The sequence below is a fragment of the Erinaceus europaeus genome, chromosome 2 (assembly GCF_950295315.1).
Source record: "Erinaceus europaeus chromosome 2, mEriEur2.1, whole genome shotgun sequence".
In the NCBI taxonomy this organism is placed as follows: Eukaryota; Metazoa; Chordata; class Mammalia; order Eulipotyphla; family Erinaceidae; genus Erinaceus; species Erinaceus europaeus.
The window spans coordinates 4,671,515-4,692,568 of NC_080163.1; the positions used below are offsets into that span (position 1 = coordinate 4,671,515).

At 64.3% G+C, this 21,054-nt stretch overlaps 2 protein-coding genes across 4 annotated transcripts in view; both read left to right on the top strand.

Annotated features, from left to right (window-relative positions):
* Positions 1-622: 622 nt before the first annotated feature.
* On the top strand, positions 623-19,640 carry POLD1 (DNA polymerase delta 1, catalytic subunit). 3 transcript variants are annotated; one of them, XM_007531296.2, is made up of 27 exons: positions 623-727; positions 7,137-7,342; positions 7,425-7,538; positions 8,129-8,275; positions 8,342-8,467; positions 8,557-8,725; positions 8,817-8,898; positions 9,032-9,161; positions 9,882-10,048; positions 10,173-10,277; positions 10,366-10,506; positions 10,596-10,706; positions 11,149-11,340; positions 11,424-11,512; positions 11,604-11,720; positions 11,804-11,917; positions 12,449-12,596; positions 13,383-13,478; positions 13,545-13,682; positions 16,027-16,202; positions 16,611-16,763; positions 16,849-16,951; positions 17,284-17,416; positions 17,978-18,091; positions 18,261-18,313; positions 19,066-19,163; positions 19,481-19,640. In XM_007531296.2, the coding sequence occupies exons 2-27, from the start codon at positions 7,141-7,143 to the stop codon at positions 19,584-19,586; spliced, it is 3,324 nt and encodes a 1,107-aa protein (XP_007531358.2). In that variant the 5' UTR covers positions 623-727; positions 7,137-7,140; the 3' UTR covers positions 19,587-19,640. The 3 variants fall into 3 exon arrangements, with proteins under 3 accessions (XP_007531358.2, XP_060030866.1, XP_007531357.2); XM_007531295.2 differs by having other exon boundaries at positions 652-727; positions 7,140-7,342; XM_060174883.1 differs by lacking the exon at positions 19,481-19,640 and having other exon boundaries at positions 18,261-18,419.
* Positions 19,641-20,370: 730 nt separating this feature from the next.
* The window catches only part of SPIB (Spi-B transcription factor), a 14,232-nt gene continuing 13,548 nt past the window's right edge, over positions 20,371-21,054 (top strand). Inside the window, 2 exon segments of the mRNA XM_060174951.1 lie at positions 20,371-20,409; positions 21,026-21,053. Of these exon segments, the coding sequence (XP_060030934.1) occupies positions 20,387-20,409; positions 21,026-21,053 (51 nt within the window). The 5' untranslated portion in view covers positions 20,371-20,386.

A 21,054-nucleotide genomic window follows, 5' to 3' on the forward strand; every position in this document is an offset into this window, starting at 1 on the left:
TGCAAAAACAAAATTGTCATGCCGGAAACACTAAAGGTCCCAAGTTCAATGCCCAGCTCCTCCAGAAGCCAGAGCTGAGTAGTGCTCTGGGAAAACAAACAAATCTCCAGGAGGAGCCCTGCTGGCAGCAAGAAATGCTGGGGGCCAGCAGCAGGCTCGAAGGCACACAGCCTCCAGGAGGCTGAGTAGCTTCGGGCTCCAAACCATGAAGAGTCGGTGTGCTGGACCCCTCCCGCCAGGTCCGGAAGGCGAGAGGCCCGCCGGTGCATCCAGAGAGAGCGCCGCAGGAGCCCTGTGCCAGGCCCTGCGGGGACACTGAGCTGGACAGAATGTCCCAGTTCAGGAGAGGAGGTGGGGGTGGCGGGAGTCGACCCTGTGCCCGCCCAGCGCTGGAGCCAGGCGACTGGAGGGGAAACCCAGGCCGGGAGGCCACGGGGGCTGCGCGCGCACCCGCCCAGGTTCGGCAGCAGCCGCGCTGTACCCCTACGGTCGCCGGGGAGGAGGCGTGGCTTCCGCGCCATCCCCCACGGGGGCGGGGCTAGGCGGGAATGTGCCTCCAGGAGGCGTGGCCTCTCCCCCTCCGCGAGAGGCGGGGCGTAACCCGGAGTGGGCGTGGCCTTCGGGAGGGGGCGTGGTTTCGCAGTCTCTGGGCTGCTCTGCGCCTGCGCGCGCCGGGGTCGGAGGTCGCCGCGCCGTCTGCTGTGGCGGGAAACGCTGTTTGAAGAGGGTGAGTCGGGGAGGGGACACGCGGGGGCCTCGGCCGCGGGGGACGGGGCTGGGGCGGGGGGCGCGTAGCCCCTCTTGGCCCCAGACCTGAGGATCCGCTTCGGGAGGTCGTGTGGGGCCTGTCGGCGGCGGGAGGGCTCGCCTGGTCGGGGGCCGCGTGGCCAGGTGTCAGGGACCCCACCTCCACCCCTGTGTCGGGGACCCCCCTCCATCCCTGTGTCGGGACCCCCCTCCGTCCCTGTGTCGGGGACCCACCTCCACCCCTGTGTCGGGACCCCCCTCCATCCCTGTGTCGGGGACCCCCCCCTCCACCCCTGTGTTGGGGACCCCCCTCCATCCCTGTGTCGGGACCCCCCTCCGTCCCTGTGTCGGGGACCCCCTCCATCCCTGTGTCGGGGACCCCCCTCTCCACCCCTGTGTCGGGACCCCTCTCCACCCCTGTGTCGGGACCCCCCTCCATCCCTGTGTCGGGGACCCCCCTCCACCCCTGTGTCGGGGACCCCCCTCCATCCCTGTGTCGGGGACCCCCTCCATCCCTGTGTCGGGGACCCCCCTCCGTCCCTGTGTCGGGGACCCCCTCCATCCCTGTGTCGGGGACCCCCCTCCATCCCTGTGTCGGGGACCCCCCTCCGTCCCTGTGTCGGGGACCCCCCTCCATCCCTGTGTCGGGACCCCCCTCCGTCCCTGTGTCGGGACCCCCCTCCGTCCCTGTGTCGGGGACCCCCTCCGTCCCTGTGTCGGGGACCCCCTCCATCCCTGTGTCGGGGACCCCCCTCCATCCCTGTGTCGGGGACCCCCCCCTCCACCCCTGTGTCGGGACCCCCCTCCGTCCCTGTGTCGGGACCCCCCTCCGTCCCTGTGTCGGGGACCCCCCCCTCCGTCCCTGTGTCGGGACCCCCCTCCGTCCCTGTGTCGGGGACCCGCCTCCGTCCCTGTGTCGGGGACCCCCCTCCACCCCTGTGTCGGGGACCCCCCTCCATCCCTGTTTCGGGGACCCCCCCCACCCCTGTGTCGGGGACCCCCCTCCGTCCCTGTGTCGGGGTGCAGTGTGTCCTTCCCCCCTCTCGTCCGACATGAAGTTGGGGTGCAGCCCCCACCCGGCCCCTGGGCACGGACAGACAGACAGACAGCAGTGGACACACAGAGGAGGACAAGCTTCCGTCCCCAGGGGACCAGGCAGCCTTGTCCTCCGCCCAGCGATGGGGACAGTGACAGAACAACAGAAAGAAAGACAGCAGGACACCCACACCTGCCGGGGCCTGTGCGGCCGCTCTGTCCCCCGGGACCCAAGTTTGATCCCTGGCTCTGCATAAAACCGTATTTATTGGGGGCCAGGTGTAGGCGCGCTTGGTTGAGCTCACACTGCGCATTATTAAAGATGGTTTTAGAAGTTTTAATATATATTTATGATTGATAGAGACAGCCAGACATTGAGGGGAAGGGGAAAGTAAGGAGGGAGAGAGACGCCTGCAGCCCGAGGCTTCCCCCCTGCAGGAGAGGACCCAGAGCTCGAACCCAGGTCCTCGCGCACTGTAACATGAGTGCTCAGTCAGGTGCACCGCTGGCCCCTCGGTGTCTGTCTGTGTCTGTGTGTCTGTCTTTTGTAAGACGCAAGCTGGGCTGGGGAGACAGCATAATGGTTTTGCAAAAGACTTTCATTCCTGGGGCTCTGAGCTCGCAGGTTCAACTCCCAGCACCTTCATAAGCAGAGCTGAGCAGTGGTCTGGTTAAAAATATTATTAGTGGGGAGTCGGGGGGCAGCGCAGCGGGTTCAGCGCCTGTGGCACAAAGCACAGGGACAGGCGTAAGGATCCCGGTTCGAGCCCCCGGCTCCCCACCTGTCACTTCCCAGGCGGTGAAGCAGGTCTGCAGGTGTCTGTCTTTCTCTCCCCCTCTCTGTCTTCCCCTCCTCTCTCCATTTTTCTCTGTCCTATCTAACAACAACAACAAAAGCAATAACAACAACAACAATAAACAACAAGGGCAACAAAAAGGGAAAATTTTTTTAAGTATATATATTATTATTGATGAAAAATGTAAGGTCCGGGCTGAGGAAGCAGCAGGTGCAAAGGGCCTGAGGTAGTTAGGGCCTTGGAGTCCAGCAAGGTAGTGGGGTGTGGGGGAGTCTGGGGGACGTGCCCTGGGGGGTAGGGGAGCCCCGGAAGCCCAGCCTTGGGATTCACCTGTCAACTCAGGCTCCACGGAGAGGCGTCGGAGGGGTGGGAGCAGGGGGAAGGGGTGACAGGTGGAGGGAGCCTCAGGCCAGGTGTCTTTGGGGAGGGGCCGTCAGGATGTTGGGGTGCGGGGCAGCAGAGCCCAGGCAGAGCTGGCCTTCTGGTTGGAGCAACAGGCAGTGCAGCCAGCTGAAAGGGGAGCGGGTTTGGGGGGTCGGGGGGCCGGGTGGTGTGGAGGCTTGGCCACCCCCCCCCCCACAGGAACCTGCAGGTGGACAGTCTCTGTTCTCTTTGCTGCACCGCACCTCCCCTGGCCTTTGGACAAACCCCCACCACCACTGGCCTCCGCCCCGAGCTCCCCTCCTGCTGCGGTGCCCACCCCCCTTGAAAAAGATCAATTGATCGATGATTGATGAGAGAGCCAGAGCGTGGCTGTGGCACATGAGTGCTGGGGCTCAAACTCGGGACCTCGCACTTGAGAGTCCAGTGCTTTAGCCACTACTCCACCTGCCGGGACTCTCCTTCCTTCCTTCCTTCCTTCCTTCCTTCCTTCCTTCCTTCCATCCGGAAGATGTCTGTTGGCACCGTTGATAGCCAGGTCTTGCCCATGTGTGGGGACCTCGCTTCACTCCGCAGCCCTGCATCAGAGAGAAAGCAGCTCCGGGGCTGGGGAGAGCAGGATGGCTCTGCAGAGACGCCCCCGCCTGAGTCAGCAGAGCCCCCAGATTCAGTCCCAGCACCACCATCAGCCAGCGCTGAGCAGGGCTCTGGTGTCTCCCTCCATCTCTCTCATTAAAAATAAACGAGTGACGGGTTAAGCCCACGTGGCACAAAGCGCAAGGACCCACTTAAGGATCCCGGTCCGAGCCCCCGGGCTCCTCGCCTGCAGGGGGGTCGCTACACAGGCGGTGAAGCAGGTCTGCGGGTGTGTCTTTCTCTCCCCCTCTCTGTCTTCCCCTCCTCTCTCCATTTCTCTCTGTCCTAGCCGACAGCAACAATAACTGTAACGATAAAACCACAAGGGCAACAAAGGGGAATAAATAAATAAAAATTTTTGAAAAAGAAGAAACAAAAGGAGGGGCCAGGTAGGTGGTGGCGCACCTGGTTGAGCGCACACATTACAGTGCACAAGGACCCAGGTTCGAGCCCCCTGGTCCCCACCTGCAGGGGCAAAGCTTTGCAAGCGGTGAAGCAGGGCTGCAGATGTCTCTATTTCTTTCCCTCTCTGTTTTAAATACATATTTTATTTATTTATTAATGAGAAAGATAGAAAGAGCCAGACATCACTCTGGTACACATGCTGCCAGGGATCGAACTCGGGACCTCATGCTTGAGAGTCCAATGCCTTAGCCACTGCACCACCTCCTGGCCTCCTTCCCTCTGTATCATCCCCTTTCCTCTTGATTTCTGGTTATCAAATTTAAAAAGACAGAAAGAAAAAAGAAGAAAGCAAACAGAAGAGGTCAGAGAACATGCACGCGTCACTGCGAGGCCTGAGGGGGAGGGAGCAAGGAAGGACGGCTGAGAGCACTCGGCAAAAGAATGACTGTGTAGCAGAAGGCACAGCCCGTGCCGGGGTCCTGGGGCCCGACCAGCCTGGTGTGCTTGCGAACAGGGCCCTCCGGTAGGGAACCCAGCTTTGCAGGGCCTTCTGGACCAAAAGGATTTTAGTAATTTATTCTTTGAGTGAAAGGGGCAAGGTAGTGCACTATGGGGGAGTCTGGGGGGTAGGGGAGCCCTGGAAGCCTAGCTGTGGGGTTCACCTGTCACCCCAGGCTCCACAGAGAGGGGTCAGAAGGGGTGACAGGTGGAGGGAGCCTCAGGCCCTGCTCAGAGAGAGATCAGAGCACTGCTCAGCTCCGGCTCAGTGGTGGTGCTGGGGACCGAACCTGGGACCCCAGAGCCTCAAGCCGGAAAGTCTTTGACATAACCATTACTGTAGCTTGTGGGGTCAAGAAATAGCTCAGCCGGTAGAGCACACACCTCCCCGTGGGGGTAGGGGGTAGAAGCCCAGGTGTAACACCAAGCACGGCACCGAGAACCGTGAGGATTGCGGCAGTGTTGGGGTCTCTCTCCGCCCTCTCAGTTTCTTGCCCTCTCTGTCTGAAATTGAAAAGGAAAAGTCTGCTGGGAGTAGTGGGATTGTGCAGGAGCAAAGCTGAGGGGTGCGTGCGTGCGTGCGTGTGTGTGTGTGTGTGTATACACACCCTGAGAGCCACACCAGCCAGTGACCTGGGGCCAGACATGCAGCTCTGTGAGTGTGAGGGCCTGGCTTCCACCCCTGCTGCCCGCCTCGCAGTGCGCACACGCGCACACACACAGACATACACACACATCCCCTGGCTTTATTATTATTAGTGATTTAATATTGATTCACAAAATTGCAAGATAGGGCCCAGTCCCACACTGTCCCCCACCAGAATTCTGTGTCTCATTCCTCCACTGGAAACTGCGGTGGTTCTCCCAAGGTCACAGATAGGGGTTGACTACTGTAAGTGTCTGTCTGTCTGTCTGTCTGTCTGTGTGTCCATTTTTCTCCATGGTCCTGTCTTCCTTTCTGTCACACCTACACCTGTCACTACTCCTGAATGTCTCTCCTTTTCTCTCTCCAGGTCCTGATGGAGTTGGGGTTCAGAGCCCTCTGCTCACCTTCCCCTAACATCTCTCCCCCTTTGGGAGGATGGACCAGAATTCTTTTCAGGGTGCAGAAGATGGGAGGTCTGGTTTCTGTAATTGCTTCTCTGTTGGACTTGAGTGTTGGCAGGTCAATCCGGACCCCCAGCCTGCTTCTTTCTCTAGCTTTTTTTTTTTTTCTTCCCTACCCATCAAAGTCGCCGTCAATCCACTGTCTGCACCGTGCTTCCTCGGCTAACAATGATCCCTTTGAGGGCCCTCCCTCCCAGAGCACAGTGTGCTTCCTCATTCCTTTACACAGCTGCATAGTACTCCCTGGAAGGGAGTGCCCATCTTTTATTTAAACAGTCCCTCGGGGAGGGCATTTAGGTGGTTTCCAGCCTTTTGTGAGGGCAAACAATGCCTCCGGAAAAACCCGTGTGATAGCTGTCCCAGGAGCCCCTGTGCTGGCAGCCATTAGATATGGGGAGCACCGCTCGGCTCCTCCCCTGCCCGTCTCTCCCACCTGGAGCAGCCGCTGACCTGACTTCCAGCACCGGAGACTGGCTTAGTCTGCCCAGAACTCCGTGTGAATGGCACGGTTACAGGCCAGACAGGCAGCACAGTGACTGACACAGCAGAGTCTCCTGCTGAGCATCGTGGTCCCAGGTTCAATCCCCAGCACCACCACAAGCTAAAGCCAAGCGGTGCTCTGGTGGTGTTTTTTTTTTTTTTTTTTTTTTAATATTTATTCCCTTTTGTTGCCCTCGTTTTATTGATGTGGTTATTGATGTCGTTGTTGTTGGATAGGACAGAGAGAAATGGAGAGAGGAGGGGAAGACAGAGAGGGGGAGAGAAAGACAGGCACCTGCAGACCGCTTGTGAAGCAACTCCCCTGTAGGTGGGGAGCCGGGGGCTTGAACCAGGATGGTGTTCTGGTTTTAAGAATAACTTATTCGAGCTGGGGGCTAGCACACCTGGTTGAGCGCACATGTTACAGTGTGTAAGGACCCAGGTTCGAGCCCCCGGTTCCCACCTGCGGGGGAAAGCTTCACAAGTGGTGAAGCAGGGCTTCGGGTGTCTCTCTCCTCTCTCCCCCATTTCTGGCTGTCTCTGTCCAATAAATAAATAAAGATAATAAAAAAAAACTCATTCCAGGGGTCAGGTGGTGGAGCATCTTATGAGTGGTGAGCTGCAGGTGTCTGTCTGTCCCTCTCTCTCTCTCTCTCTCTCTCTCTCTCCAGCAATAAATACAGTGTAAAAAAACTAAGAAGGTAGAGACCACAGCTCAGTGGGGGCCGACTCACATGTGGGCCAGGTGCCGGGCAGCAGCACAGCACCCAAGGGCGCTGTTTCACAGCCTTTTTCCTGTTGTTAATGACCGGTGTATGTGTGGGGCGGGGGACCAGGATGTGTAACTCGACAGATCTGCAGCCCGGCTTCGAGCCTTGGCACACTGGAGGTGCCACGGGCCTGGAGGAAGCTCTCCTTTCCTCTTGTTTCTTTGACGGGGAAACAGCAGCCGGGGGTGAGAGCCTGGCTCCCCCACAACCTGTGTGCGGGGCAGGGAAAGATGGTGTGGGGGTCCCGGCACCCCTCCTCACATACCCCCCCCACCCCCAGCAGGATGAATGGCCAGCGCAGGGCCGGGCCGGGCCCCGGGGTGCCCCCAAAGCGGGCGCGCATGGGCCTGTGGGACGAGGACGAGACCCCGCAGTCGTTGCTGGACGACGACCTGGCGCTGATGGAGGAGATGGAGGCCGAGCACAGGCTGCGGGATCAGGAGGAGGAGGAGGAGCTGCAGTCGGGCCTGGAGGGCGGCGCGGACGGTGAGCCCCCCCCTCCCCCCACGGCCAGCGGCTCCTGGGGGTGGGGCCGCTCCTGAGCGAGGACCCCCCTCTGCACCCCCAGGGCACTTCTCCCCCACGGCCGTCGACCCCCGCTGGCGGCGGCCCACCCCGCCCTCCCTGGACCCCCAGGCCGACCCCCTCGTCTTCCAGCAGTTGGAGATCGACCACTATGTGGGTGAGTTCGGGGCGCAGAGCCTGGGTGGGCAGGCGGACACGGAGGCCAGGCAGAGCGGCCAGGGCTGGGAGAGGAACGGGGTCAGGGGCTCGGAGGGCTTCCTGGAGGAGGAAGCATCTGCCAGCCAGGCCTCTTGGAAGTAGAATGAACCGGCCTCTTTAGGGGATGGGGGGAGGAAGAGGTATGCTGTAAGGGCTATCAGTCCATCCGTCTGTCTACCCAGCAGTGGGTGAGGGGGTGTAGATGGAGCCCCAGTTGGTGGGCTGTGCATCTTGGAGGCTCGGGAAGGTTCCGCCCCACCTCTGCCCAGGGGAATGGACGGAGAACCTCACCATGAGGAATATTGTTGGGCTGTCTCCTCAGCACAGTGTTTTTTTTTTTCATTCCATGGCCTTAGAAAGGAGAGAGAGGGGAGGAAGAGGAGGGGGCCGCCGCAGGGTCCCTGGAGCTCCCCCAGTACTCGGTGGTGCTCTCACGTGGTGCCAGGGCTCCTCTCATCCACAGCAGAGCATGTGCTGGCGGGGCAGCCCTGGGCCAGTCTGGGGGGAGAGGGGCTGGCCGGCCCCTGCCTGAGCCTGCGACACCCCCAGGTGCAGCCCGGACCCTGCCCGGGGGACCCCCGGCGTCGCCCAACCCGGTGCCCGTGCTCCGCGCCTTCGGGGTGACGGCCGAGGGCGTCTCGGTGTGCTGCCACATTCACGGCTTCGCGCCCTACTTCTACACCCCGGCGCCTCCTGGTGAGTGAGCGAGCCCTCCGGGGACCCCTCGGCCCCTGCCGCCTCTGACCGGCCGCCACCCCCCAGGTTTCGGGCCCGAGCACCTGGCGGACCTGCAGCGGGAGCTGAACGCCGCCATCAGCCGCGACCAGCGCGGCGGGAAGGAGCTCAAGGGGCCGGCGGTGCTGGGCGTGGAGCTGTGCAAGCGGGAGAGTGAGCGCCCTCCCGGGCGGGGGCGGGGGCGGGGGCGGGGCGGGTGCGGGGCCGGGGCCAGGCCGGTGCCAGCAGCCCCTCTCCCGCAGGCATGTTCGGCTACCACGGGCACGGGCCCTCGCCCTTCCTGCGCCTCACGCTGGCGCTGCCCCGCCTCCTGGCGCCCGCCCGCCGCCTGCTGGAGCAGGGCCTCCGCGTGCCGGGCCTGGGCACCCCCAGCTTCGCGCCCTACGAGGCCAACGTGGACTTCGAGATCCGGTATGGCCCCCCGCGCCCCGCCCCTGCCCTGCCCTCCATGTCCCCCCCTGCCACGCGTTGACCTCTGACCCCTGCCACCGCCCACCCCCAGGTTCATGGTGGACGCCGACATCGTGGGCTGCAACTGGCTGGAGCTGCCGGCTGGGAAATACGCCCTGAGGCCTGCGGGGAAGGTGGGGCGGGGCCTGGGGGAGGTGGGGCGGGGCCTGGGGGAGGTGGGGCGGGGCCTGGGGGAGGTGGGGCGGGGCCTGGGGGAGGTGGGGCGGGGCCTGGGGACGGGGCGTGGTCACAGATGCCGTCCCGCAGGCCACGCTGTGCCAGCTGGAGGTGGACGTGCTGTGGTCGCACGTGGTCAGCCACGCGCCCGAGGGGCCCTGGCAGCGGATCGCACCCCTGCGCGTGCTCAGCTTCGATATTGAGTGCGCCGGCCGCAAAGGTCAGGCCCCCTGCCCTCTGACCTCGGGGACCTGCCTGTGGGCGGGGCGGGGCAGAGTTCTGGCTTCTCTGGAGCTTTGCAAGAAGGACCACGTGCGAGATCCAGGGTTCGAGCCCCCACCGCCATGGATGGTGTGGGGGGGGCTGTGTTATCTCTTCTGTGTCTCAAAACATAAGGGTGGGAAAGTAGCCAATGTGCGTTACCCCCAGCCGCCAGTTCCTGGCACTGCAGAGAATGATGTGGGGAAAGGGGGGTGGGCTGGGGATGCTCGGTGCCACAGCGCCTGCCTGTCTGTCTGTCTGCCTCTCTCAATACTTGATTTATTCAGTTATGAGAGAGACACACAACACAGGCCCTGCACACTTGATACCCCCAAAGGCCTGACTTCTAGATTCTGTCCCTGGCACCATCTATGCAGATAAGCACACAGCTTTTAAACTTTTTTAAGGGTTTATTTGTTCGCATTATATGAGAGAGTTTCACGGGAGACAGACAAGCTGAAGTGTCGCTCTGCCACTGGTGGCGCCAGGGGCCTCAGACACGCAGGCCCCGCACCGATCAGTTCAGCCATTCCCCCAGCTGTTTTGCTTTTTTTTTTTTTAATTTCTTTTTAGGGAACGCTGGTGGGGTGCGGGGCGTGGGGGGGTCAGGGCGGGAGATGGAGGAAGGGGCACCCAGGGCGGGAGGAGAGCGCCGGGGCTCAGGGCCCCAACTCCGCAGGCATCTTCCCCGAGCCCGAGCGCGACCCCGTGATCCAGATCTGCTCGCTGGGGCTGCGCTGGGGCGAGCCGGAGCCCTTCCTGCGCCTGGCGCTCACCCTGCGGCCCTGCGCCCCCATCCTGGGCGCCACGGTGCAGAGCTACGAGCAGGAGGAGGAGCTGCTGCAGGTGACCCTGCCCCCCCACACACACCCCATTTCCTCAGCCCCCGCGGGTGGCCGGGCTTCTGGGCCACTCCTGCTTCCAGAAGGTTCTGGGACTGGGCCAGGGTGACCCCGAGTCTCTCGCCCAGGCCTGGTCGACCTTCGTGAAGGCCCTGGACCCCGACGTGATCACGGGCTACAACATCCAGAACTTCGACCTCCCCTACCTCATCCAGCGGGCGCAGACCCTCAAGGTGGGCGGGCGCCCCTCCCGCTCCTCCGCAGCGGCTGCCAGGACCGGGCGCCCCGGCCCCTCACCACCCCCTCCCCACCCGCCCCCAGGTGCCAGGCTTCCCCTTCCTGGGCCGCGTGGCCGGCCTGCGCTCCAACATCCGGGACTCCTCCTTCCAGTCGAAGCAGATGGGCCGGCGGGACGGCAAGGTGGTCAGCATGGTGGGCCGCGTGCAGATGGACATGCTGCAGGTACGTGGCGGGGTGGCGGGCCGGCGGGGTGGAGGAGGGGGCGTTCCGACAGCCGGGCCGCACCCTCACCGGCCACGCGCCACCCGCAGGTGCTGTTGCGGGAGTACAAGCTGCGTTCTTACACGCTCAACGCAGTCAGCTTCCACTTCCTGGGCGAGCAGAAGGAGGACGTGCAGCACAGCATCATCACAGACCTGCAGGTGCCCCGCACCCCGGGCCCGGTAGACAGACAGCACAGTCCTGGGTCTTCCCCCGGTGCTGTGATACCTCCCGTGCGGTGCCAGACCTCAGGCGGGGGCCACGTGCTAGCCAGGCCCAGGCCTTTGCAGGCGCATTGTCTCCCCAGCATCACCAGACCGACTCACTGTCCTCACTGGCACCAACTCTTTCACTCAGAGATAGGGGGGCAGGGCGGAGACAGCATAATGGCTCCAAGGTCTCGGGTTCAACCCCCTGCACCACCGTGTGAGCCGGAGCTGAGCAGGACTCCGGTGAAAGGTAATAAATAGATAGGGAGAGAGCACAGCATCGGAGCTTTCCCCAGTGCTCTAAAGCCTCCCGTGTGGCGCTGGGGCCCCGCAGACAAGGCCGGCTCCCCACCCAGTCAGCCATCTCCCTGACCCCCGGCCCTCCGCTTCCCAGAACGGCAACGACCAGACCCGGCGCCGCCTGGCCGTGTACTGCCTGAAGGACGCGCTGCTGCCGCTGCGCCTGCTGGAGCGGCTCATGGTGCTGGTGAACGCGGTGGAGATGGCGCGCGTCACCGGGGTGCCGCTCGGCTACCTGCTCAGCCGCGGCCAGCAGGTCAAGGTGGTGTCTCAGCTGCTGCGCCAGGTCGGTGGCCCCGCCCCCTCGGCATCAGGCCCCGCCCCTCGGTCTCAGGCCCCGCCCCCACTCACGCCCCTCCCCTGCGCCAGGCCATGCGGCAGGGGCTGCTGATGCCGGTGGTGAAGGCCGAGGGTGGCGAGGACTACACGGGGGCCACCGTCATCGAGCCCCTCAAAGGGTGAGGCTCCGGGCGGGGGGCGGGCTGTGCGGGGGTGGGGGTGGGTGGACAGACCCCTCAACCACCGACCCGCCCGCACCTCCTCTGCCAGCTACTACGACGTGCCCATCGCCACGCTGGACTTCTCGTCGCTGTACCCGTCCATCATGATGGCGCACAACCTGTGCTACACCACGCTGCTGCGGCCCGGCGCCGCCCAGAAGCTGGGGTGCGCCCCTCCCCAGAGGCCGGGCGGGGGCGGCAGGGGGGCGGCAGGGGCCTGCCTCACCCCCTCTGGGTCCCGACCCCCAGGCTGACGGAGGAGCAGTTCATCAAGACGCCCACGGGGGACGAGTTTGTGAAGGCGTCGGTGCGCAAGGGGCTGCTGCCGCAGATCCTGGAGAGCCTGCTCAGCGCGCGCAAGAGGTGGGCCCGGCGCCCCAACACACGGACGCCCCCGCCCAGGCCCAGACCGCAGCCCCTGGTGCCCAGACACATGGACGCCCAGGCCCGGACCCAGATCGCAGCCCCGGCGCCCCAGACACAGGGATTCCCCCCCCACCCAGGCCCAGACCATGGCCCCCGGCGCCCGGATATACGGACACCCAGGCCCGGACCGCGGCCCCCGCACCTCGACACACCGACGCCCCCGCCCAGACCCAGACCGCAGCCCTCGGCGCCCCAGACACACGGATCCCCCCCAGGCCCAGACCATGGCCCCCAGCGCCCGGATATACGGACTGCGGCCCCCGCATCCCGACACACCGACGCCCCCGCCCAGACCCAGACTGCAGCTCCCGGCGCCCAGACATACGGATCCCCCCAAGGCCCAGACGGCGGCCCCAAATAGACGGACGCCCCCCCCCTAGGCCCAGATCACGGCCCCTGCGCCCCCAGACACACGAATGCTCAGGCCCGGACCGCAGCCCCCACCTGAGCCGCCCCCCACCCCCCCAGGGCCAAGGCCGAGCTGGCCAAGGAGACGGACCCCCTGCGCCGCCAGGTGCTGGATGGGCGGCAGCTGGCTTTGAAAGTGAGCGCCAACTCCGTGTACGGCTTCACCGGCGCCCAGGTGGGCAAGCTGCCCTGCCTGGAGATCTCGCAGGTGAGCGCCCTCCTGAGAACCGGGCAGCCTGCCGGCGCCCCAGAGCTGGTCCCCCGGGGAGCTCCCGTCCTCGGGCGGCAGGCCAGGCCCCACATGCCCCGGGAGAAGGGGAAGAATAGCCCGTGGGCGGCCCCTGCCAGCCAGAGACTCCGTGGAAGGTCCTTGCAGCAAAAACGGACTAGATCAGTCGGGTGTGGTGGCTTCACAGACGGTGGGGCACTGATGTGGTCAGCCTTCCTCCATCTTTGCAGTCCCGGGAGACAGACAGACATCTCTGTGAGCAGAGGGCTCCTGCAGACACAGTGCAATGGTAACCCCGATAGCAAAAACAGACAAAAACAAAAGCTTTCTAACTGGCAAAAAAAAAAAAAAAAAAAACAGCAAGTGTCCCGTGTTGCAGACGCAGAAACTGAAGCGCCTGCCTGGAGGCGGCAGTAGGCGGCCCTCCCCCTCCCCCAGGCTGCCTCCTCCTCCCCCAGGGCCCCCACACTGCCCCCTCCTCCCCCAGGGCCTCCACACTGCCCCCTCCTCCCCCTCCCCCAGGGCCCCCACACTGCCCCCTCCCCCCTCCCCCAAGGCCTCCACACTGCCCCCTCCTCCCCCAGGGCCTCCACACTGCCTCCCCCTCCCCTCCCCCAGGGCCTCCACACTGCCCCCCTCCTCCCCCTTACCTCCCCCAGGGCCTCCACACTGCCCCCTCCTCCCCCTCACCTCCCCCAGGGCCTCCACACTGCCTCCTCCTCCCCCTCCCCCAGGGCCCCCACACTGCCCCCTCCTCCCCCGCAGAGCGTCACGGGGTTCGGCCGGCAGATGATCGAGAAGACGAAGCAGCTGGTGGAGTCCAAGTACACGCGGGAGGGCGGCTACAGCGCGGACGCCAAGGTGGGGGCGCGGCGCCCAGGGCGGGGTGGGCACCCGGCAGCAGCCTCTCACACGCCCTCCCTCCAGGTGGTGTACGGAGACACGGACTCTGTCATGTGCCGCTTCGGGGTGTCCTCGGTGGCAGAGGCCATGGCCCTGGGGCGGGAGGCTGCCGACTGGGTGTCCGGCCACTTCCCACCACCCATCCGGCTGGAGTTTGAGAAGGTACGTGCCCCCTTCAAAATGAACCCACAGCAGGGCGAGTGGCCCTGCGACATCCAGCACACAGCCCAGCTCCATGGAGGGTGGGGCTGTACTGTGGTGTCTGCCTCAAAATAATGAAATGGGGCCAGGCACCCTGATGAGACACACGTTACCACATGAGGACCTGGGTTCGAGCCCCCACTCCTCACCTACAGAGAGAAAGCTTCACAAGCAGGTCTGAGGTATCTCTCCATTTCTGTCCTCCTCACTCAATTTCTACCTGTCTATGAAATAACAGAAACAAGGGGAATGACCGCCAGGAGCGATGGATCTGTCATCCAAGCACCGAGCCCCAGTGATAGCCCCGATGGGAGGATAGAGAATTGGGCCAGAGTGGCCCAGGAGGTGGCCCAGTGGGTAAAGCATTGGACTCTCAAGCATGAGGTCCTGAGTTGAGTCCCCAGCAGCACATGTATCAGAGTGATGTCTGGTTCTTTCTCTCTCTCTCCTTATCCCTCTCATTGATAAATAAATAAAATATTATTTTAAAAAAAGAGAGGGAGAGAGAATTGGGCCAGGAACAGTGGATTTGTGGTGCTGGCACTGAGCCCCAGCGATAACCCTAGAGGCAAAAAAAAAGAGAGAGAATTGGGCCAGGGAGGCTAGTCAGTGGGACCGTAGTGACACGAGGCAGCAGCCAAAGGAGATGCAGCTGGGAGATAAGTCCAAAGGTTCAATCCCCAGCAACGCCGTAAGCCAGAGCTGAGCAGTGCTTTGGTAAAAAAAAAAAAAAAGGGGGGGGGTGTGTGTGGCCATGGTGTACCTGGTTAAGCACACATAGTACTACTCAGAAGGACACAGCATAGACCCAGGTCCGAGCCCCGGCTCCCCCCCTGCAGGGGTCGCTTCTTAAGTAGTGAAGCAGGTCTGCAGGTGTCTTTCCTTTGTCTTCCCATCCTCTCTGAATTTCTCTCTGTCCTATCTAATAAGGGGTGGGGGGTGGTGATGGCCCTGGGTTAAGCGCACACACGCATTACGGGGCACAAGGACCTGAATTCCAGCCCCTGCTCCCCACCTGCAGGGGGGAAGCTTTGTTTTGTTTTTGTTTTGTTTTTTAATATGGGGGGAAGCTTTGTGAGTGGTGAAGCAGGGCTGCAGATGTCTCTTCCTCCACCTTCCTCTCCCCTCTCAATAGCTCTGTCTCTATCCAGTGATAAATAAAAAAATATTCAAAACAAGAAACAAGCAGGGAAAAAAAGGTTGCCAGAAGCAGTGGATTCTTAGTGCCAGCAACTGGAGGCAAGGAACAAAAAAAGGGCGGAGGAGGCTGAGAGCTCGTAGGTGGGATGTGGGCCTTGACGTGTGCTCGGCCAGGCTCAGCCCCAGCGTCACACACGTGCTGGTGGACTGGGGTGAGCTCAGGTGCTGGGGTGTCTGTTTCTCATCAGAACGACTAGAACAGCCTGGAGCAGTGAAATCACTGCAGCGGCAGACACTGGGCTGTGGGCCCTAAACAGGCAGGTCGGGCCGTTCCTGTGTCCCAGGATCTCCATTACGGGGTACCTCAGTCAGAGCTCTCAGCACTTCTGGGGTGCTCCCGAGTTCTGGGGCCTTGGATCAGGAGCCTACGGGGCCCTGGGGTTTGCTAGCAGGATGTTGTCTGTCTTCTGAGAGGCTGTCAGTCTCTGGATTGGGGGGGAATGAGTCCTGAGACCCTCGGGCGGGGCCTGTCCTGAATCAGGGCGCCATGATCCCAGGCCCCCAGCGAAGGTCTAGAAGCTGTTGTATTTCACTCCCAGGGGGTGGGACCAGGGGGGCGGGTCTCACGCTCCAGGCTCCTTTCTTTCCGTTTCAGTCAAGGTTATGCTGAGGCTAGGTGCCCACACTATGAATCCCCTGCTGCTGGCGGCCAACTCTTCATTTTATTGGGTGGGACAGAGAAATTGAAGGAGGGGGGCAGAGATAGACACTTGCAGACCTGCTTTACCAATTGGGGGGCTGTCCCCTGCAGGTGGGGAGACTGGTGCCTGAACCCTGGTCCTTGCACATGTCCTTGCACTTAGTACTGTGTGCGCCTAACCGGGTGCACCGCGCCCCCACAGGCTGCTCTCTCCATTCAGAGAGACAGGAGACTCCAGCAAGTCAGAAAGACAGGAGCCTTCCCACAGCCCCAGTGCTGTAGCACCTCCATGGGGCGGCAGGGTTTGGGGCCAGCGAGCTCCGTCCCCCACCCTCTCCCTGGGGTCTCCAGGCCCCTCGCCCCGCAGGCGTGTCAGTGTCACGCGGAGAGACCATGCTGCCTGCTGTTTCTGGGCTAGGACTGGGCTGGTGTTCCAGCCTCCTCCGAACCCGCCCCCGCCCCCAGGTCTACTTCCCCTACCTGCTGATCAGCAAGAAGCGCTATGCCGGGCTGCTCTTCTCGTCCAAGCCCGATGCCCACGACCGCATGGACTGCAAGGGGCTGGAGGCCGTGCGCAGGGACAACTGCCCCCTGGTGGCCAACCTCGTCACTGCATCGCTGCGCCGCCTCCTCATTGACAGGTGGGGGGGTGCGCCCCAGGGCCAGGGCCGACACCTCCCTCCTCCCTGGGTCCCAGGACCCCCCCCTCAGGCGCTCCTCCACTCCCATGGCCCCTCCCACTAATGTCCACGGGCCCGCAGCCCCACCTACTCCACACTCGGGTCCCCCAGCCCCTCCTCCCTGCACCCATGCTCCCCCCCCAAGCACCAACCCCCTCATACCCCGGGGTCCCCCAGCCCCTGCTCCCCTGGGGACCCAGGTGCAGGCCGCCTCCCCCACCCACCGTGGTGGAAAGTGTGCGGCTGTGCAGCTGCGTGTTCGGGCTCCGCCACTGGCCCCTGTGGGCAGCCTCTCCCGCCGCAGCCCTGCAGCTCCCGGCCTCCGGCCTCCCCCGTGGGCTGCGCTCAGCCGGCGCCCCCTCCCCGCAGGGACCCGGAGGGTGCCGTGGCGCATGCGCAGGAGGTCATCTCGGACCTGCTGTGCAACCGCATCGACATCTCGCAGCTGGTCATCACCAAGGAGCTGACGCGCGCGGCGGCCGACTACGCGGGCAAGCAGGCGCACGTGGAGCTGGCCGAGAGGTGCGGGCCGAGCCGGGGAGACCCCCACTCCCACCCGGGGAGACCCCCACCCGCGGCCCCCCGCCCTCACCTCCCCTCCCCACAGGATGAGGAAGCGGGACCCCGGGAGCGCCCCCAGCCTGGGCGACCGCGTCCCCTACGTGATCATCAGCGCCGCCAAGGGCGTGGCCGCCTACATGAAGTCCGAGGTCGGCCAGGCCCACCTGCCCGGGCCCAGCGGCTCTCACTTCTGCTTTCCGCCTGCAGGCGGGGAGGGAGCTTCCTGGGGGGGGGGGGGGAGGACTAGAGCAGCTCCCAGGCCTCCCCGCCTTCCGGAGGCCCCGCCCGGCCCCATGCACGGTGTCCGTCTGTCCATCCCCATCTGTCCCGGGAGTCCTCTAGCCCGAGCCGTCCGTGCTTACGGAGAGCCCGGGATGGCGCCCCCAGCTCCCCGCCCGGGGGTTGCGGGTCTGAGCCCCGGGGCCCCACCCACGGCCCCCGCCCCAGGGCGCCCCCCCCAGGCCTGACCCCCGCCCCGCAGGACCCCCTGTTCGTGCTGGAGCACAGCCTGCCCATAGACACGCAGTACTACCTGGAACAGCAGCTCGCCAAGCCCCTCCTGCGCATTTTCGAGCCCATCCTGGGCGAGGGCCGCGCCGAGGCCGTGCTGCTGCGTACGCGGGGGCGGGGGCGGGGGCGGGGGCGGGGGCGGGGGCGGGGCCGGGGTCGCGGTGGGCACAGGGGTCGGGGTCGGGTCGGGGTGAGCACAGGGGTCGGGTCGGGGTGGGCACAGGGTCGGGTCGGGGTGGGCACCGGGTCGGGGTGGGCACAGGGTCGGGTGGGGGTGGGCACGGGGACCGGATGGGGTTGGGCATGGGGGTCGGGTGGGGGGGCACAGGGGTCGGGTGGGTGTGGGCACGGGGCCGGGGTGGGCACGGGGCCGGGTCTGGGTGGGCACGGGGGTCGGGTGGGGGAGCACGGGGGTCGGGTGGGGGGGCACGGGGGTCGGGTGGGGGTGTGCACGGGGGCCGGGTCGGGGTGGGCACGGGGGCCGGGTCGGGGTGGGCACGGGGGTCGGGTCAGGGGGGCACGGGGGCCGGGTTGGGGTGGGCACGGGGGTCGGGTGGGGTGGGTATGGGGGCCGGGTGGGTTTGGGCACCGGGTCGGGGTGGGCATGGGCTCTGGGCACCGCCCGTCCCCCACCCCCGCCCACCCAGCGCTGCCCTGACCCCCAGGCGGCGACCACACGCGCTGCAAGACGGTGCTGACTGGCACGGTGGGCGGCCTGCTGGCCTTTGCCAAGCGCCGAGACTGCTGCATCGGCTGCCGCTCGGTGCTCAACCACCGGGGTGAGGACCCCTGCCTGGGGCTTCCCCCCCCCCCCCCCCCCCCCCCCCCCCCGCCCGGGACTTTTCCCTACACACTGCTGCCTTGTTCTGCTGGGACTTTTGGGGTGGCGGGCGGGGAAGGGATGGTGGGGGCTGCCCAGCTCAGCTCCAGTCCTTATCGATCCCCCAGGAGCCGTGTGCAAGTTCTGCCAGCCCCGAGAGTCAGAGCTGTACCAGAAGGAGGTGAGGAAGGAGCTGAGCACACATTCCAGTCACAAGGGCCGGGGTTCAAGCCCTCACTCCCCGTCTGCAGGGAGGAAGCTTCACAAGTGATGAAGCAGTGCTGCAGGTGGCTCTGTCTCTCTCTCTCTCAGATTCTCTCTGTCCTCTAAAAAATACACTAAAGGGAGTCAGGCGATATAGCACAACGGGTTAAGTGCAGGTTGAGCAAAGTGCAAGGACCGGCGTAAGGATCCCGGCTCCCCACCTGCAAGGGGAATCGCTTCACAGGCGGTGAAGCAGGTCTGCAGGTGTCTGTCTTTCTCTCCCCCTGTCTTCCCCTCCTCTCTCCATTTCTCTCTGTCCTATCTAACATTGACACCAATAACAACAACTATAACCACAACAATAAAAAAAAAACAAGGGCAACAAAAGGGAAAAAATAAATATAAAAAAACTAAAAAACAGTGAAAAGGGCCACACCTGGTTAAGCGCACACGTTACGTTGTGTAAGACCCCAGGTTCAAGCCCCTGGTCCCCACCTGCAGGGGGAAAGCTTCAGGAGTGGTGAAGCAGGGCTGCAGGTGTCTCTCCCTCCCTGTCTCCTCTCTATTTCTGTCTATCCAATAATAATAAACAAATGTCTTTAAAATAATTCTTTAAAAAAAAAAAGAGGTAGGGGCTGGGGGCAGGGACCAGGTGGGACACGCTGACCTTCCACCTACTGTCTGTCCTTCCCCCATGGGTCTGTCTGTCCCCGCCCCCCCAACCCCCAGGTGTCGCACCTGAACGCCTTGGAGGAGCGCTTCTCGCGCCTGTGGACGCAGTGCCAGCGCTGCCAGGGCAGCCTGCACGAGGACGTCATCTGCACCAGGTGCGCCCCCCGCAGCGGCCCCCAGGGTCCCCGCGTCCCGGCCCAGGGGTCTGGGGGCGCCCCACCCCTCCGCAGGGCGCGCCGGGGCCGGGCTTTCCCCAGGGAACGGGCGGGCGGGGCGGGTTCCCACGCCAGGTGACAGGTGATATACGGCCCCGGCCCCCGCCGGCCGGGCACCCGCTGTTATCGGCTCCCCCCTCCCCATGCCCGCTGAGCAAACAGTCCGCCTGGGAAGGGGGGCGCGGGCAGGGGCGGGGGGCCAAAGTCCTGAGAAGCGGCCGCCTGAGCCCGCCCCCGCCCGCGCCCTGACCCCGCAGCCGCGACTGTCCCATCTTCTACATGCGCAAGAAGGTGCGCAAGGACCTGGAGGACCAGGAGCAGCTGCTGCGGCGCTTTGGGCCGCCGGGGCCCGAGGCCTGGTGACCGACTGCGGTGGGGGGCGGGGGCGGAGACAGTGAATAAAGTTCTGGCTTTTTGGAACCTGGTGTTGTGTGGTCTTGGGGGGTGGGGGGTGGAGCTGCCTGCAAAGATCCCAGGGCCGAGCCCCTCTGCTCTCAGGCCACCCAAGCCAGGCCTGCCACAGTTTTCCCAAAGCCCGCCCACCCATCAGGACCCGGCCGCCCCCCCCCCCAGGTGTCAGCTGGTTTCCTCTGGCCTGGGGCAGCCCCCGCCCGCTGCCCACGGTGTTTCCACCTGGGGTCTTCGCCAGCTCCAAGGCGACCACCCCCCCACCCCCAGTCTGCACCCACTTCTGAGCACCCTGGGGACCCCATCTGCCCGGACGCCACCCACATCTAAGCGCTGCTTTGCAGATGGGTCCGAGGCCCTGGAAACCACTCCCCTCTGGGGCCAGGACCCCCCCCTGCCCCGCTCTGACAGCCCCTTCAGCCTGCTCACGGCTCCTGTTTCAGGGTTCCCCAAGTCTGGCTGTTCCCTATTTCCACCTCGCTGGGTCAGCCTGCTCCCTCCATCCCACACACACCCTCCGACTGAGGGGATCCCCAAATTCAGCCGGGCCCTGGGTCCCACCCTCCCCATCACGTGACATGGGTGTTGTGCAACCCAGCCCCCTCCCCCGACCCCCTCCCCGAGGGGAATTTCGAGGAGGGCCGAGTTCACCCGGGCACCCCAGCTCCCCCCCCCCCCAGCCACCAGGGGGCCGGGCCAAGGTATAAATAGGGCTGCGGGTTCTGCTCCTGCCAGTCCGCCAGCCCGGCACCACCATGCTCGCCCTGGAGGCTGCACAGTAAGTGGAACCTTCCCCATACCCCCTGGGGCCCCTCTGCCCAGGGCACCCACCACCCCACAGGGCCACGACCAGGACCAAGGCGGCCCAGGGCTTCAGGAACTTTCACTCAGCTCCATCCCTGTGTCAGCTGGGGAGCCTCTCTGCCCCCCCCCCCCCCCGTCCTTAGTGGCTATTGGGGGGTGGGGGGTCTGGGTCTCTTCTCTCTAAGTCTCTTTCTCCTCTCCTTCCTCTGCCTGTCTGTCTGTCTCCGAGACTCACTCAGTTCTCCCTTTGCCTCCTGGATGTCTCTCTCCATTGCCCCCCCCCCAGACCCACTTCGCCCTGCGGCTCCCTGAGCCCCTACACCTCTCCGGGGACTACTTTCTCTCACTTCCCTGCCCCCCCAGCCTCGGTCTATGCAAATCCCCAGGGAGGGGGGTCATTTGCCTGTACCCCCTGCGCCCCACTTCCTGTCCCACTGAGGGGGGGCCAGCTCGTTGGGGCCGGTCTCACGGACACAGCGGCGGGTGTGGTGGTCACAGCTGCAGCCGCCTCCCCCCAGCGGCCCCCCGACCCCGGGCCACGCAGGTGGCTGAAGGCTCGGTGACATGCCCGTGTGTCTCTCCCCCGCCAGGCTCGAGGCGCCTCACTTCAGTTGTCTGG